Source organism: Lytechinus variegatus, chromosome 1, assembly GCF_018143015.1.
Source record: "Lytechinus variegatus isolate NC3 chromosome 1, Lvar_3.0, whole genome shotgun sequence".
NCBI lineage: Eukaryota > Metazoa > Echinodermata > Echinoidea > Temnopleuroida > Toxopneustidae > Lytechinus > Lytechinus variegatus.
Genome location: NC_054740.1, coordinates 21873808 through 21891769, shown reverse-complemented (window position 1 = coordinate 21891769; position 17962 = coordinate 21873808). Strand labels below are relative to the sequence as shown.

The window sequence follows — 17962 nt, the reverse complement described above, 5'->3', positions numbered from 1 at the left end:
AAAAAATAAAAGAATGAATTAGAATCCATTTTTTTCTGTAGACTTGAAATGCTTTCCGCAAATGCTTGAAAAAGATTTGGCATTAATACCCTAAATATTGAAAATGTTAAGGATGGTATAAAACTATTGTCATTTATCCCTGATGCCTTCCTTGCAGATGATATTAATTGTGAAATAAAGTCAATATACCTGTTTATTCAGATGACTTCCATCCTAAAAATAACCTAGGGAAATCAATCACTTGTACAATCCTTTATAGTAGGCCTAATGAATCTAAAAGCCTGCTTAACATTAATTCCAAGCCAAATATGTGGCCTGCCTTCCCAAACAAAGTAATAAGTCACCCAAAATGAATTTCATGAATTACTAGAGTTTCATTAATATTAATAAAGCATAACCTAAGCTCTAATATGATATAAAACTTGTCAAAATTAATCAATCATAACCCAAAACAAAAAGTTGACTGAATATAGAAGAAATTTTGTTACAGATTCACAAAATATAAAGGCCTGGTCACACCACTTGAGCGTTGTTGGAGCGATAGGGAAAGAGGGTCGAATTTCGCTCACAAAATTGTGGAAAAAATTGATTAAAAAAAACAATCGAAAATGGTGAACGGTAGCGAGCGGTGATGATTTTTTCTCTCCGCTCCACGACCGCTCCAACAACGCTCGGGCGGTGTGACCAGGCCTATAAGGAGAAAACATGGTTGAATGTTTGGGGTTCAATCAAGCTTGGGATGTGCACACCGGGCAATCTCTTTGAAACTTCCAAGCAGTCCAGGAAAAAAATAGTATTGTAACTTCTCAACCTCAAATATTTACAGTGTGAAGAAGAAGAGTACCTTCCCTGGCAACTTATTGTTAGTTTTGAGGCGGCTGCTCACATATTTGAATTAATTGCAATTTTCTGTTTTAATTTTTACAATTGATATACATCTCAAAGCAAACTACATGTATCAATCAATTGGAAATTTACAATTCATTGAAAGACTTGTGACTGATTTTCAGACCAAATATTTACTAACGATGATCTGTAAGACAGGGGTCAGGCACCAGGAAATCATTTAATGATATTCAGTCAGTGATTTTCACTGACTGCTGTTATAAGCTACTGACATTCTGGCATCTGATTGGCTTATAAAAAATAAGTGAAATATCAGTGAATATTTGCTTTATGAAGCACTCTCCAGGACTAATGGCTGCAAGGAGATTAACATAATAGTCTGATGCTCATGCTTTTGGATTGAAGCTATACAATCATTTCTTTTTTAAACTGAATTGAAATCTAAATCAGAAAAAAAAACAAAAATAAAGATAGCCGAAACTGCTACTCCTGTATAATAGTGGTCTTTAGATTTCTGATCCATGATGTGGAATTTTCTGTATTAGGGGATCAGGCTTAATGCGGATGAATGAGGAAATATAATGGGATGAAAGACTGAGTAGACAGCAAATTCAAAGACCACACAACAGGTGTGTTGGTTCAATTGATAGTGGGTCGGCCTCACAACTGGAGGTAAAGGATTGAAGTCCTAGCGCATCAGACCAAATGAATTAAAAGATGGGAGATGCTGTTACCCTATTTGGCGGTCAATGACTAAAAGCATAGAGCAACATTGATCTGGCGCTGCACAGTGGCTGCCAGGTCCACAACCAATTACTTGGGCAAAAAATTTTTTCGGACGATTTCTATTTCTGATGTCTTATTTCATACAATAAAATAGAGGTTATGATTATTACAAGCATGAGACAGAGAAATTTGAAAAAAGAGGAACTTCACGGCCCCCCGGAAGAGGGTGTGGGAAAATTTTGGAATTTAAGGTATGCAATTGGCTTGAAGAATTTGTCATCGTAGCTGACTTTGCAAGCTCAACTTCATGGTCCAACCACTGCCATTTGAACTTGTTAGAGACATCCTTGTCAATATCACTAACACGAGGGTCATTCTTCTCCTTCTCAACAGTCTTCATTTTGTAGTGGAAGAAATTACACCACACACACTACAAATTCTTGTAAAATCCACGATAATCCAACTCGAAAACGCTGTACGTCCGTATCACTTGCATTCAATGTAAACAAATGTATACACACGTGCATGCAGAAAGCTGCCAGCTGCATAGACAATGCACACGAACGGTACTCACACTGCACCATTCACAACACACGCACTGCCGGCAGGATATGGTAGCCTCAAAAGGACAAGCTAAAAACAAAACAAAAATTTTTTGTTGTTGTTGCTTTTTTCATTTTTTTTTTCAGAATTTCAAAATCCGCGGATCCGCGGAGAAATCTCATGCCTGTTATTATTATTACTATTATTAAGTCCTTATTATGGATTGGGTTGTGACATCTACAGCTCCTTGATAAGGAGTATAACACAGCATGAAGACGATTCCACACCATGGTTCTTAATATCACTAATAACTAGACCAAGATCAAATCAAACATACCTGATCTTGTAGGAAGAGTTCATTGGCCTCAGCTACTAGTCTATCTGTTGCTATTACTCCACCTAAGTTATGTATCCATTCATTCTCAACAACCAGAGAGATTACCATCAAACACTCCACCATCAGCTGACGGTACTCCTGCTCAGGTATCCTGCAATTAAAAATAAACAGATCATTAGTACATCTGGGTCCCGTAACACAAAGGTTTGCGATTGATCGCTAATTTCAAAGAATAGTTCTGATTGGTTCATAGTCAGTCTACTTAACAAAATGCACATGCAACGATGATCTTGATTGGTCATTTCATTTAGCGATTAATCGCTAACCTTTGTGTTACGGCGCCCTGGTGATTAAATCTTACAGAATGGATGTCAGAGAAGAACAATGGCATGATTTCTAATTCAGACCTTGCCAAAGATTTTAAAGAAGGTTAGTTTTTTCATTATCATCAGACTTGACCTCTTGACCTCTTATGCCAAAATGATGATGTAAGATCAACATGAATTTCTTTAAGATATAGGCATACTGGAGGCATTAAGGCTGTTATTAGACAATAGACATGAATCATCATACAATTTCATTGGGAAAAACATTTCTCGATTCATGAGCCATTTATGCTTTACAGTTCAATTACAACTCCATATGCTTGTTGAATGAGAAGTCTGTGTCATGTGCAGATAATATAATAAAGCTCATTTCTCAAGGGGAAGTTAACCCCATCATCATCATCATTATCATCATTACCACCATCATTTATTCAGCATTTCAAACACAGAATGTTGACAATACAAAGTATGACAGAATTTAAAAAAAAAATAGAGATTCATTTATGAAGTTGCAGATGATAAATAGGAAAGAAGTCGAAAAGGAAATTTCAATGAACAAAAAATAGGAAGAATAGTCTGTATATAATCTTTATTGAAAGATAATACATGCCTGTAGTTTCAAAAATGAAAACACAATAAATATTAGGGACAAACCTGTTAAGAACCTCTTCAACTCTGAGAGCAAACTTGAATTCATGAGGGGTCATCTCACGGGTTAAATGCTGTGATAAGAAGTGACTCACGATTCGTAAACCTTGACACTGTAAGCAAATCAATAAGAATGCTCGATATCAAACATAATGATCTCAAAAAAATATTCAAGCCTCAAGGGTAATGTTAATTAATAAAAGCTGATTATGTGCAACATTCTTATAGTACATAATACAATTTAAACAATACAAATACATGTATAGGCTACTATTACCAAAACTTTACCTGATTCAAACATTCAAGGAATTTTTTCCTATCAGGCATCTATTTACTTCACCGAGTGGAGAGTAGCAAATGTAGACAAATGCATTGCCAATAAATGCAGGTGCTGCAATGGGATTTGAACCCATGAACTTTTTTTCTTAAGTCAGAGACTTATCCACTGAGCTACAGCACCTCTACTAATTGACTATTTTACTGAGATTTATTATTTTCTATTAAATACCCCCTCAGACTTGATGTGCTGTTTATCCTATTAACATAAGGATCTGCTGGATACAATGATATTGCATTCTATTATCTGCATTTTCATGCAGGAGTAGGGAGAGATGGTGATGTTAGATAACTTTTCATCACTGACTGGAATCAGACTCATGACCATTATTAAAAAGAAAATACAGTATTTTTTTAACGATTCCTTGAATATAAACTGACCTTCTCTAAGATCTTCCAATCTTCCATACTTTGATATAGAAGTCTGGAGGAGGGAAATAAATTGACCTTCTCTAAGATCTTCCGTACTTTGACGTAGAAGTCGAGACGATGGAAATAGACTGACCTTCTCTAAGATCTTCCAAACTTTGAAATAGAAGTTGAGAGGAGAGAAATAAATTGACATTCTCAAACATCTTCCAGACTTTAAAATAGAAATCGAGAGGGAAATAAACTGACTTTATCTAAGATCTTCCAGACTTTGAAATAGAAATTGAGAGGAAGGAAATAAATTGACCTTCTCTAAGATCTTCCATACTTTAACATAGAAGTCAAGAGGATGGAAACAAATTGACCTTCTCTATGATCTTCCAGATTCTGAAATAGAAATCTGGAGGAAGGAAATAAACTGACCTCCTCTAAGATCTTCCAGACTTTAAAATAGAAGTCTGGAAGAGGGATATAAACTGACCTCCTCTAAGATCTTCCAGAATCTGAAAAAGAAGACTGGAGGGAAATAAACTGACCTTTTCTAAGATCTTCCAAACTTTGTAGTAGAAGTCCGGAGGTGCTCTATTGAGGGCGCCATCTAATCTTCGTCTTCTCAACCACTGACCTTGTCGCTCTGTTAGCTGCTCCTCCATTAAGTCTCCACTAACAGTTGAAAATGGCTTGTCTGAGGAACTCTGAAATGCAGAGTATAAACAATCATTATATTACTCTTGAGTACTTAAAATCAAGTTAATAACAAAGGAAACCAAAACCCTTGGAGAGAGTTAATCTTATTTAAAAGAGGTAAATGTGAGTATCAATCTACTATAAGCTTCATCATAATCAGCTGTAAGATAAAGAGAGTTCAAACATTTCTTGTACATTTGCTATTGGGATTCTGAACTGGCTGATTTAGAGGAATGATCTCCTTTTATTTTGTTCACAAATTGTCAGATTTTCCCCACTATCAATTGATTTGCATCTTTCCTCCTACTGAGCACAAGAAAGTCATGGGATAATATATTTCACATAAACAATATCAAGGTCAGGAGATTATCAGAAATATGAAAAATAAATGGGAAAATGTATGTACAAAATGAATGGAGACCGATTCTCTCCTGAGGTTTTGGTAAGCTTTAGAGCAGATGCGAACCAACAGCGTCATCTCGGGTTCTCAACTACTCATACCTGGACAGTACCCTGACCCACAATGCTAGTGTAGACTAGTAATATAGACCAATTTGAATGATAACATTCTAATTAACTACTCAATACATTTATACCGCAATAATTATGTTACCAAGTAGCAAAACAATTACTTTTCCTCTCAAAACATTTTAGTTTCTCTATACAAATACTATAGGCAAATTTATTCCCTGTACTATTAGCAGATATAAAAAAAAAACATTATTCTAAGACTATGTATTCATAACACACAGCCAATGAGAGACCACACACAGTTCCCTCCCCCTTTAAAGGGGAAGTTCACCCTGTTGTAAAAATAGCAGAAAAAATAGTAAAAAATATTGGTGAAGGTTTGAGGAAAATCCGTTAAAGAGTAAGAAAGTTATTAGAGTTCAAAATTTTGGATTTGTGACGTCATAAACGAGCAGCTGCCCCATGTGTTATGTAATATAAAATGTATGAATTTCAAATATTGTATGGTTCCTGATGACTTAATTTTGTTTTCTTTTCATGATCGGGTGTGAAATGATTTGTCTATTGATATACAAAAGTTACAATGAAAAACATTTTCAATTTTCTGAGAAAATGACATTTCATTGATTTTTTACCATTCGCTATGTAGGAATGCTGCTCGCATATGACGTCACAAATCAAATAATTGAAATTCTAATAACTTTTTAATTATTTGATGAATTTTTCTCAAACCTTCGGCAATATTTCTTCTTATTTTTTCTGCTATTTTTACAATAAACTTTTTGTCAGGGTGAACTTCCCCTTTAAGTAGGATATGGTTGGGTACATTCGGGTGTAGAGGATGAAAGATATGCAGGGATACAAAAAACGTCCGACAAGTCCTTTCATGAAACGCCCCCCTGGACTTTTGTTTGCTAGGTGTCTTAGCTAAGGCACCTCCACTTTATACAAACATATAGGGAATATATAATGTTCTGCTATAAATCTTGCCACATCATGATGCCTCTCAATGAATCAACCAATCACAGTGATCATCCTCATTTCAACAAATGATAGCAAATGGCTGAACAGTGAGTTGTCAATATTTGGAAGCTTGTATTCAAGCTGTCAGCCAATCAGAGCTCTCCTTTTAATCATTGATGGCAAATAGCTGAACACTGATTGGTCAATATTAGGGTAGGCTGCAATCAAAGAGGTGAATACTCACAGTGGATATCTGACCCTTGAGGTAGGACATTCCATGGAACTTGATTGACCTTGAACTCACAATGGACAACTGACGTTCCATAGTACCTGAACGATGAGATGCTGCAAAAAAGAACAAAATTAATGTTACTTCCTTTTGAGTTACAATACCTCCTTTCATTCTAAAGATTCTAGCAGAGGTCAGGGGGCCTGGCACATGCAATTCATCAGGTGAACACCACTATTTTTTTTTTATAAATAATGTATTGGTTTTCTCTCACATAGGTTGTGACTCTTCTATATACAAGACTACCTATAGTGTCCTTTCCGACATCAGACGAACTATAATCATAGCTCCATCTAAACAGATTTCAACTTCAGTTTCAGTTTCAAATTCAACTAGTCATGGTCATCTCATTATACTACACAAACTATGGGAAATAACAAATTTTCATGTTTTACCTTATCAATCATTCTGGACAAATAAGATATCTGTAAAGAGCTTAGAAATGTTGTATTGTAATAAGAACTATATGAAAGCATAATACTTTTATTATCATTATAAAGTAGCTGACATTAATGACTTTAAGCGATGACTACTTACTTGTATTAACCATGAATTCTCTACTGCTCAGGATGTGATGAAGGAGATCTTTAATTTCAAAAGGACTTAATGTCACAAGCTGCTCATAGGCTTCATTTACTGCAAGAAAGAAGTAAATATAATTCGTTTTTTCAGATGATCTTTGTAGGTTTGCATGGTGGAGTTTATAGTGATTTCTCTTTTCATCCTATCTTGTTTTTCCATTTCAATCTTTCTGCCTGTATTTCCTTCTCTTCTTCATATTACACATGGTAAACCATTAACCTTCTCCATGTTAATTTGTTTTTTGTTAACAAGCAAGTGACTATCTAAAAGAGGAAAGGAGAATGAACAATATGCCAAGTGAATTAAAGAGACATGCATAAGATAAATTTGAAATACTTTTGCAAAGAACTTGACCCCCATCCCAACTCTCCTAACAGACCAAAGTTAAGACCAAAATCATTCAATCAATATAATAGATACTGTATACAGCTATATAAGAGCAGTGTAAGAAATTAGTGGTGTTACCATGTATTTAAGTGGAAATAAGAGTATTCTTTCATTTAGTACATTGCCAGCTAAAATCTTGATTAAAAACTTCATGAAAATTAATAAAAGCAAATAACATAAAAGCAAAACTAAAATGTGTCAATTCTCCACTCAAGTTCTCACATGAATTTCTTGCATGATGTAGAAAATAGTATTTTCCAAAAAAAATGATATGAAAATTTTAAAATGATTTTGGTTGATATCATGAGTCAACTGGTGAGTAAGTTGCTTTCTTAGTTTTGTTACCTTCACATTCCATAGCTCTAGCAAGTTCAGAGGTCATGACCTGAATGATAAGCCCCACCCTCAATCTCAGCATCTCAGTGAAGAGGTTTGGCTCGGTACAGATGAACATAGAGAGGTAGATTAATAATTCCTGTTAAGCAGAAGAAAAATAAGAAACATTCTTCAATAAAAATATAATCCATAGGGATAGTTTTATCAAGAGAAGAAAAAAGAACAAATAAAAGCAAGGAGGGATAAGATGATGAAAAATATGAACTAAACGGAAAGTATCAGCAGAATTAAAGAGAACGAATGTATCATTATTAATAAAATCAGCATTTTGGTGGCTATTAGTTGCTGTAAAACAATACAAGTTCCTGTAACATTGTATCATTTATGTTATAGGTAGGTTTGTGGCAAAACACATAGGAATACTACAGAAATACAATTCATTAAATTTGTGCATTTCATAATAAAGTCATTAATGTTCATGATCACAAGATGATTACTTTTCCTTGTGGGTCAATAACTATTTTCTAGATAACATGATCAGCAAATGAGAACTGGAAAGTTAAAGAAATATCTATCTGAACGGTGAATCCCAAGCCATGAAGCACAGGGAAGAAATAGGATCGATCAGTAAATTTTCAAAACATTCTAAGATACACAATTGATTTGGCTGGCCCAAAGATATGTAATTGATCGTAATACTCAGGGAAAGCCTCTTAGAATATTACCTGTGTGAGAACGGCTGAGCTACGATCCTCTCCACAAGCTCCATAGATGAATGTTTCTAATTCCTCCGGTGGTAAGGGTGCATAGATGATCTTCTCCCGGGGTTCAGGGGGTAATCCTACAGACACCTGCTTCTGTCTTACCAACAGATCAGTTACAGACTTAGCAAGGTGCTCTACTCTCTTACGTAGGATACCAGCTGTGTGACGAACCACTGACCATGTCTTATGATGGGCACTCTGGAAAAACAAGAAGATAAACAAAGAGCTTTATCGCACCTAGATGGATTATCGACAGCACCCGGTCATAATTTATGCTCCTGCCATTGCCAGACAAAGAGTGTGCTTCACACCCAACTTCTATCATTTTCAAATGATGATGACGGGTTCTTATAAAGCGCTGGTATCTGCCTCAGCTAGGCGCTCATGGCACTTACTCAAAAATAGGAAATATCTCACAAATTTCAATGTCTTCAAACAATGGTTAGGATCATCATTAAGTTCAAGTACTGTCCTAGAAATGCTACAAATAATGACCTCTGTGACCTTTGACCCTGTGAAGCCAAAATGTGCTCAGACCATTCTCACATATGCATAAGTAAGCCAGTTGTGACAATGATCCCTTGAACAGTCCTTCAGTAATCGTGAGAAAAAGATATTTTCAGGTACATAATTGTGAACTTTAACCTGTCTCCATCAACCACATAAAAGTGGTTGGAGGCATAGTTACCATAACTTAAAAAGAATCAGGGTGCATCCTTGTACAACATACAAAGCTTTATCAGACAAATAACAGTGTTCCAAATTAAAAAATCAGGACCAGAGGGGTGTTTCACAAAGATTTAAGTATGACTTAGAGTCGCACTTAAAAGCCTAGTTGCGTGCGGTATAAAAGACATCACCGCATTGGTCAGATCATGGCAAATGGACTCTCACTACTGCGTATTGATCAATAATGTTGCGCATTGCATATCATGTATGCGTCGGCATGTAAGTGCGATTTATTAAGACATTAAATCTTTGTGAAACACCCCCCAGAAGTCTTTGAGATCTCTTGGGATTGATTTGTCATATCACCTTGTAATAAAGTTCCTCCATCAATGTTTTAACGGTAACTCCTGGTTTACCATTGATCTTAGTATCCCAATCAAGACCCCTGCAAAGAAAGAAATAATCAACCATTCTAGTACAACACAATATCAGAGATGCCACCTTCTGATAATTAGAATTAAGCAGGGTTTGAAAGTGACATCAGATTATGTGTTCCATGCATATCTTTAGCGCTGAGTGCTCTATTTTGCAGTAGTTGACTTGTTCAAAAAATCTTACATTTCCCTCTATTTTAAAATAAATGTAGAAATATGATAAATGTGCTTTTTTACAAAATATTCTAAAAAAGAAAATAATAATAATAAATTTTTGAGAGGGAGGTGGTGATTGTAAGGGCAGGAGTTGAGGCAATTTTTCAGGAGCCTTACGATGGAATCGGGTAAGGTTGACATCTCTGCAATATTAACAAATTTTCCTACTGGCTTCAAGATACATGTGGAGCATTGTGGCCCAGTGGATAAGTCTTCTGACTTTGAAACAGAGGGCCGTGGGTTCGAATCCCAGCCATGGCGTAATTTCCTTCAGCAAGAAATTTATCCACACTGTGCTGCACTCGACCCAGGTGAGGTGAATGGGTACCCGGCAGGATTAATTCCTTGAATGCATGAGCGCTGAGAGGCAGCTCGAGCTAAAGCCGGGGTAATAATAATAATAACAACGCGCCTCGGAATAGAATATTTCTAGATAGATGGCGCTATATTATTACATAAATTGTGTTCAGGAAACCACATCACTTTGTGCATTCACTGAATCATCTTCCCATTCACTTTACCTGGATTGAATGAATATCTTGCTGTAAGGAATTAATGACACAGAGGAGGATATAAACTTAAATTCTTCAGGATCATAACTGAGAGTTGGAACAAATACATGATAATGCTTCCACACCACTGAATGTCAATACAAAAAAGGTAATTGGTTCAAATATCTGCACTGGCAAAACAAACTTGAATTCCTTTGCAGAAGATACCATTCTATTAAAGAGACTCAAAGATATTCAAAAAGATAAAAAAGAGCGAAGATGTTTAATGTGATTGACAGGTAGATAGTTCCTCACTTTGACTACGTCTAAAATGTCATTGATGTAAGATAGTCTTTGACTATAAGGGTAGTTACTCACTTTCACTACAGCAGATACTCGATTTGACTAAGATAGTTTGATTATAAGGGTAGTTACATTGACTAAGACAGTTACTCACTTTGACTCATAGAGGTAGTGAACGATATCGGCTTGTTCATGAAGTGAGTCTGACTCCTGGAGCTGTTGGACTAACTGAGCTGCTTCTTGGCCTTTATATATCTCCTCCAACTAATACAAAAATTGAGATGAAAGAATTTCACTATCACTATTATCATTTACAGTACTCTTGCATGAATGCTCCTCAGGAAGTGAAGAATGTGCGAGCCAGCATCCTCTGACCGGAGTGATAATATACATACATCTAGTAGGTACAATGAAATTGGCTCCTGCAGCAATTTATCTTACTAGAAATGCTGCTTAAGACAAAACAGAGCTTCAAATCTTCCCTTAACCTCGATACTAATCTTCACATGATTTTGAACTAAAAACCATGTCACATATCAAACTTCTACCTTACATCTTCAGAGATATTCGCAGAGGAGCAACTGTCATGTTACCAACTGGCAAGTACTTAGAGACATCATACTGAAAACCTATATAAAAGCTGATTACTACTATTACCTGAAAAGAATGCTTCATTGTCTTCTATCTCTTTTTAAACCTAATGATAAGCATATACTTGAGAAGAGGTGCTGTGTAAAATTTATCAAAAGTGTATCCTTTCAAGGGCAATTGGGTCGTTGGTTTAAAAAAAATCCATATTTGCATTCAATTGATTGTAAGAACTTCAGACAATCATCAGAATTGCTTTCACAAATATTCTGCACAGTAGCAGCAGAAGATGAATGAATGAATAATGTCCTTGAAGCACACATCCTACCTGAGACCTTTACCAATGACTGTCAAGGTCATGCTTTCTCTCAACACTTTTAACTGTTATAAGCCACTGAAATCTTTGCGTCTGGTTGGCTGAGGGCAAACTAGATGCTTCATGAAAGTGAACACTCCCCAGAATGTCGTGGAGACAATTTTTAATGGGTGACTGCACACACTGACTTTTAATACAAGTTGTATTATAAATGTTGTTTAAAAAAAAAAATAATGATTTAATGAAACACTACAATCATATGGGAATCCTACCTCTTTGTATTCAAACCAAGAGGGCGTCCTCTTCATAGGAGAACCAAACGACCCATCAGCATCAGGACGGAGATGAAATTTACCAGGAGACGAGGAGAGAGGAATTTCCTTACCAGACTGTTCCAATACTGTGTCATGTGAGTCAGTATCATCTGAAACATAAAGATATGATTACAAACATAATGTAAAATTTCTTTCTGAAAAATGTACCATTCTCTGTAGCAGGGTTACTTTCAATGACACCTTTCTCCATCACTGCAATCAGATTCTTCAAAATATAGGCCCGTATTCTGAAGTAAGGTTTAACTTAGACCATGGTCTAGCTCTGTGCTAAAGATATAAGAAGCCAAACGTTTCAAAATTTTGTTTACAGTGAATGCTTCTCATGTTAACTGTGCTCTTCACTAATTATCTAATGGTGAAGACAACTGTCATACTTATCCTTCCCAGGCAGTTAATGTTTTGGGAGTCAAATGAGCTGATACATTGAACCTCTACTGTTATAGATTTATGTAACAACTGGCTTTCCATAGTTAAACCACAAATTAAAACCAGAGTTTAAATTAAACCCGACTTCAGAGTGCTTGATGTTTAGATTTCTTCTGTCAACATGAATTCTGTGTTTTTATATTTCAGATCTGAATCAAGCTTTTTAAATCATTTGTAAAGTTTTTTTTTTAATTTCTTGTAATGAAAACAAAATCAATCATTCTATTTCAGACCAAAATCAACTATTTGAATCCTTTTGTAATTGTTTTTCTAATGAAAAAAAAATGACACTGAGCATCATACTTCATATTCATGTACATGTAAGATGAACATGGATTTTAACAAGAAAAAAAAATAAATGTACCTCCATGCACATGAAAATAACAAAAACAAACAAAACTTACAAAAACAGAGCACATGTCAAGGCCGTGTTAACATACAAAAACATGTAGATCAAATTACCCCAAGAACACTTGCCAATTCATATCCAATAGCACCTCAATACAAGACCATCACCAAATTGTATATCTGATAAGAATTGAAACTTATTTGGAACAACACTATACAGTTACTTAGTATCAATTTGTCATGTACATTCAATACAGGAGTGAAATACATGCATTTATTTCACAATCATGGTTCACATACTTGAATATAAATATTAAAGCAAGCTTGTAGAAATATCAATCTGCAAGCAAGCAAGCTTAAAGCAGAACAACTGTTAAGAATGCAACTCGGTCTCACAAACTTGTTAATTTAGTGTGAAAGAAAAATCAAATCACTATTCAATCTTAATCAATTCCAGTGATTTTTCTAAATTATATTAATTACTTCAATTATTAATCAATGACATGTTTTAGGAGAAATAGCCCAGATGATAAGTGTGTGATCTGCATAACTGATTCACAGTCTTTGTAAGTCTTTAGATATTTTAAACATAATTTCTTATGACAGAAGCCATTCATATATAACAAAAAATAAAATGTGGGGCCTGGATCAAATAACATAAATCTAAACAATTGATTCTTGATACGATCGATTACCATTTCCGATAAATGCATTTAATGGTAAAGATCAATTGATGTTTTTACAAACAATTTGTCAAATCAATTTCTCACTTTTTTATGGAGACAGCAAATGCTTATCTTATCAATTAAAATCACTTGATTAGTTCCATGTCATGTGGACCTGATATTTTTACATGTGTATATAAAGCATATTATGCTATAGTTATTGCAATAGGTATCATGAAGAATAAAAAGTGTAAATGTACAATACATGTTACATTGAATATTCTAATACTGGGTAAATGCTTATAAAAGAGCAGAATATCTTACATGAGGTATCCCTGGTATAGCACATGCATAAATATTAATTCTTGTATACCAGAAAGCATAGAAGGGTGCTTTTAATATTATCAGGGCTACGGAAACTTTGGTAACATCTGCATGCCTGAAAGTATTTATCAACTGATGGCAATAATTATTATTGATAAGTAGGTATTTTGCAAGGATGCAATGAAATTTAATTCAATGTTAACAATACACTTAGGTGCACCCGGGGTTTGTGCACTAAGATTACATGTACAGGGGCCCGTTGCAGAAAGAGTTGTGTTTAAACGCAAGTCAAAAAATCAATCGCAAGTCCCAAATGAGCACTGTTGATTGGTTGAAAATCAAGTTGCGCTTGATTTTTAGAGTTGCGATTGATTGCAACTCTTTCTGCAACAGGCCCCTGATATATCATCCAGATTCCACATTTTGAAAAGAAAACATCATTTCCTTCACTTTAGGGACAATCCACATGGATGTGGATATACTTTGATGACAAATTTCATATCATGTTAGTTTTTAGCTCCTTGGAGACCTTAAAAATGTAATAAGACAAATTCAACTTAGATTGAAGCAGCAGCCTGTCCAAGCTGTATTATGTGAATAATAAACAAACATGTAGATATAGTCCCAGAGTTGAGAATACATGCAAAATATATCCCGATGACCGGGGTAGTTATATATCTGTAAAGCACTTAGACACGTCGTTCCGATGTATTAAAGCTTGTGTATAGTTTTGGTAAATCCACCAAAATGCACCTATCACTATTCCAATTCATTGCTAGCTAATATGAATGGATATGCCCTATAACAGTTATGATGTGGAGGATATGAAATGAAAATGTGTTTTACAGGATAAATTTTGTGATTTTACATGGAAATTTAACTTGATCGGGTCACCCGATCAAATTAAAATATCTGTGTGTTTTTGTCTTTCAATTAAATCCTATTCCAAATCATGGAATGGGCTGAAACTTTCAAGATATGTTCTTTGTCTGTAACTTTTGGATATCTAATCACTAAATTTATAAGATAAGTGCTTGAATGCCCATTTTTAAAATTTAAAACAAGCATCACCGAGAGAGGGTGCTATATATCCAAGATTTGAATATTTGAAATTTTCTCAGAGAAGTGCAGTTGGAAAAATATCTAATGGTCTCTACGCTTCAGTAAGACTGTCATATTAGATGATATTCAATTATCAATCACATTATTGACCCTTTACCAAAGCTATACACAGGCTTTTAGCGCTATATAAAAGCGTATTATTATTATTATTATATCCATAAATATTAATTCATGAATATACATTGCCTGCAAAAAATAAAGTAAGACATTTAAGTAGAAAACATGAACCTTCAATTATCAGGACAGCGACTTCCTACTAAAGAAAGATATTAAATGATAAGCTATAACTTTAGAATCTACGCTGTATATCAAACACTGCAGTGCAAAATCTAGGGCCAAGATCAAGACAGGATTTGAGAGACTGTGATCTTGGAGAAAAACAGTGCAGTAGCCTTAGAATGTTGCCAAGCTCAAAATAACTTTGTCATCCTTGGGAAGTCTAAAATTTTGAGGATTTTTACAAAAGTTGAACCATAAGTATTCAACAGCTCTTCAACAAGGAACCTTTTCAGAGAGAGAGAGAGAGAAAGCAGCTACAAAACTGTGCACACAACCAATGGCTGGTATGGTACTGACAAACTCACACTTCTGCACAAACAAAGCCTAAAACAGTAAACCCGGTATATCATCTAATTGGTGAACACATAGGGGGGAGGGATGGAGGGGCATACAGAGTAAAGGGGGGGGGGGTAGAACGAGGGCATACACAGAACAAAACCCACTTCTGATCAATGACAATATCGGTGTCCAGATTTGTGAGTAAAATTGAATTCTCTTTCATTTGAGTACATACATGACATGATTCGGAACAAGTGTTAACATTTAAGAGTTGACGCTATGTCAGGCATCCATCTACATGTAAACTCTGATCTTTCAAGTAGTCAGGAGGGGTGCTTTGCACACCCATACAGAGTTATCAAATCCACTTAGTTTATTTATCTTGCCATGTCAGATTTACCTCTCATGCTCCCTGGGTAGAAAAGAGGTGGGGAGGGGGAGGGTGGGGGGGACGAGTGAGACAGACAAGGGGAAAGCCACAGTACAATCATCTGCAAACAAACATAAAGAAGAATAACTGCCTTTAATAGTCTCCAATCTCTATGGCGATGTTGTAGACATCCATTTATCTACTTGCTTTTACAAATAATATGAATTAACTGCACAAGATAAAACCTAAAGATTACCTTGACAAAAATCCAATGGAAAATCAAATAAAAATTGAAGATACAATTAGAAGGGCATGATTAAACATAATAAAAAGCAAAAACAAGAAAATACAAATATATATTTTTTAATGAATACATATTACTAAACTTTAAACAAGCCAAGCCAAATATATATCAATTGATTTGAATTTGTACAGTTTGTCAACCTGAGACTTTGGCTAGCTAAGAATCAAACGTTCTTTTGATCTATAAAAATTGAAAAGTGGCCACCAATATGTAAAATCTGGCTTCATGCTATTACATAATGCTGTGAACTGCAAAGCGTCCATGATTAATTTGAAACGCTGTAGTCATTAGTAACTGTTAAGGACACCTTAAAGATTAATAGAAAACTCAGGCAAGGTTGAACAATCGTGTTCATGAGAAATTGAATATTAATTGTACTTACTGAAAACAGTATTTTTGTTATGATCAAAGGAATAAAATCTATTTTCCAGTTATAAATTCCCCTCCCTATTGATTTAAGTTGATAATTAGATTCAATTTGTTACAACTTTTTTTTTCATTTGTTAGATGCATAAGACTAAAAATATGCGACATATAAGTACTACTGTTGTCATTATCATAATTATTATCAAAAACATTCACACTCATGCTTATTCACTAAGCAGTTCGTTAACTACCAGTATTGAAAATTATGCCTACGTGGATTGACTTCAGCAACCTAACAGATTAGCATATTAAAAAGAAGTTGGAATTGTATATTAGATTCCTGCATCAGGATTTTAAATGAGGCTTTTCTAGGGATTGTTTCATGGAGAAACATGTCAGAGATTTTCATTGACAAGTTTACTGTAAGCCAATCAGATGCAAGGATTTCAGTAGCTTATAACAAAGTCATTGATTTTGTTTCATGACATGCTTTTCTGAAGGGCACTTGTGTAGCAGTACCCTAGCCTATGATAATAACAGTATAAACCAAAGAGATGTTAAATTGCTACTGGAATAAGGTCAATATCTAAAACCCAAAGAAAAGAGAGAAATCTGTATTCCCTGACCACTAATTGAACTTTGAATGGATGGAATGTTCTTTCCATGTTGGGGAAAAAAATTAAACCCAAGAAATCAAAATCCATGGGATAGATATATCCATGAAGGGTAGAATAAGGAATGAATCAAATCAAAACCATCCCTTTGATTTAAACAAAAGAAGATGAACATAACATAAAAAACGTCCAAGATGCAACTGATATCAAACTTATATCAAATGAATTAAGGCAATTAGTACTGCACTGCAGACAGATGAAATTTGGTAAAGAAATGAATTGATTTGTTTAGCGATTCCTACCGCTGCTGCAACTGCTGCAGCTGCTACTGTTAGAGCTGATAGAAGTGATTGGAGGAGAGCGATTGCCAGCATGGTCTAGTACAAGGGTCGGGGATGAACTAAAGACATCCTCATCCTCTTCTATCACGTTACCTTGATGTAACAAGGACGGAGTGTATGGTGTCTTGTAAGACTCCAAACTGCCTTCACGTGTAAGCTTACGATGAGGAGGAAGAGGAGTAGCTTGATGGTGATGATGATGGTGGTGATGAGGATGATGATGATCCCCTTGCTGCACTGGCTGTTCCCTGATGTGCGTATGCATAGGGGACTCCACATGTCGTATGGAGGGCATGTTAAAACTAATGGAGGCTTTGCGATTCAATAGGTGCATGAGCGGCCGTGTATCTAGTAATAAGCACATAGAGTGTTGAATAACAAAACAAAGCTTCAACTAATGCTACTTTCCACTTACATTCATAAATACACATTGTGTTATTTTTTCATACAATATCAACAGGTATTACAAAAATTTCAGTCCATAGTTAGCGATCGGTCTAGATTGGTAAAATATTGATAAGTTAAGGAATTGGGAAGTATATGGTGAGTCTTATTAAGTTAC

General features: G+C 35.2%; 1 protein-coding gene across 2 annotated transcripts in view; it reads right to left on the bottom strand.

Moving 5' to 3' along the window:
- Positions 1-17962, bottom strand: part of LOC121409262 (phosphorylase b kinase regulatory subunit alpha, liver isoform-like) — a 57100-nt gene that overhangs the window by 15965 nt on the left and 23173 nt on the right. The window contains exons 15-25 of one of the 2 annotated variants that reach the window (XM_041601144.1): positions 17494-17748; positions 11900-12051; positions 10878-10987; positions 9646-9724; positions 8572-8808; positions 7856-7985; positions 7079-7177; positions 6497-6597; positions 4668-4826; positions 3433-3539; positions 2453-2603 (exon numbers count right to left, since the gene is read on the bottom strand). In XM_041601144.1, the coding sequence (XP_041457078.1) occupies positions 2453-2603; positions 3433-3539; positions 4668-4826; positions 6497-6597; positions 7079-7177; positions 7856-7985; positions 8572-8808; positions 9646-9724; positions 10878-10987; positions 11900-12051; positions 17494-17748 (1580 nt within the window). The remainder of the gene's footprint in view (positions 1-2452; positions 2604-3432; positions 3540-4667; positions 4827-6496; positions 6598-7078; positions 7178-7855; positions 7986-8571; positions 8809-9645; positions 9725-10877; positions 10988-11899; positions 12052-17493; positions 17749-17962) is intronic. The other variant, XM_041601153.1, reaches the window with a different exon arrangement.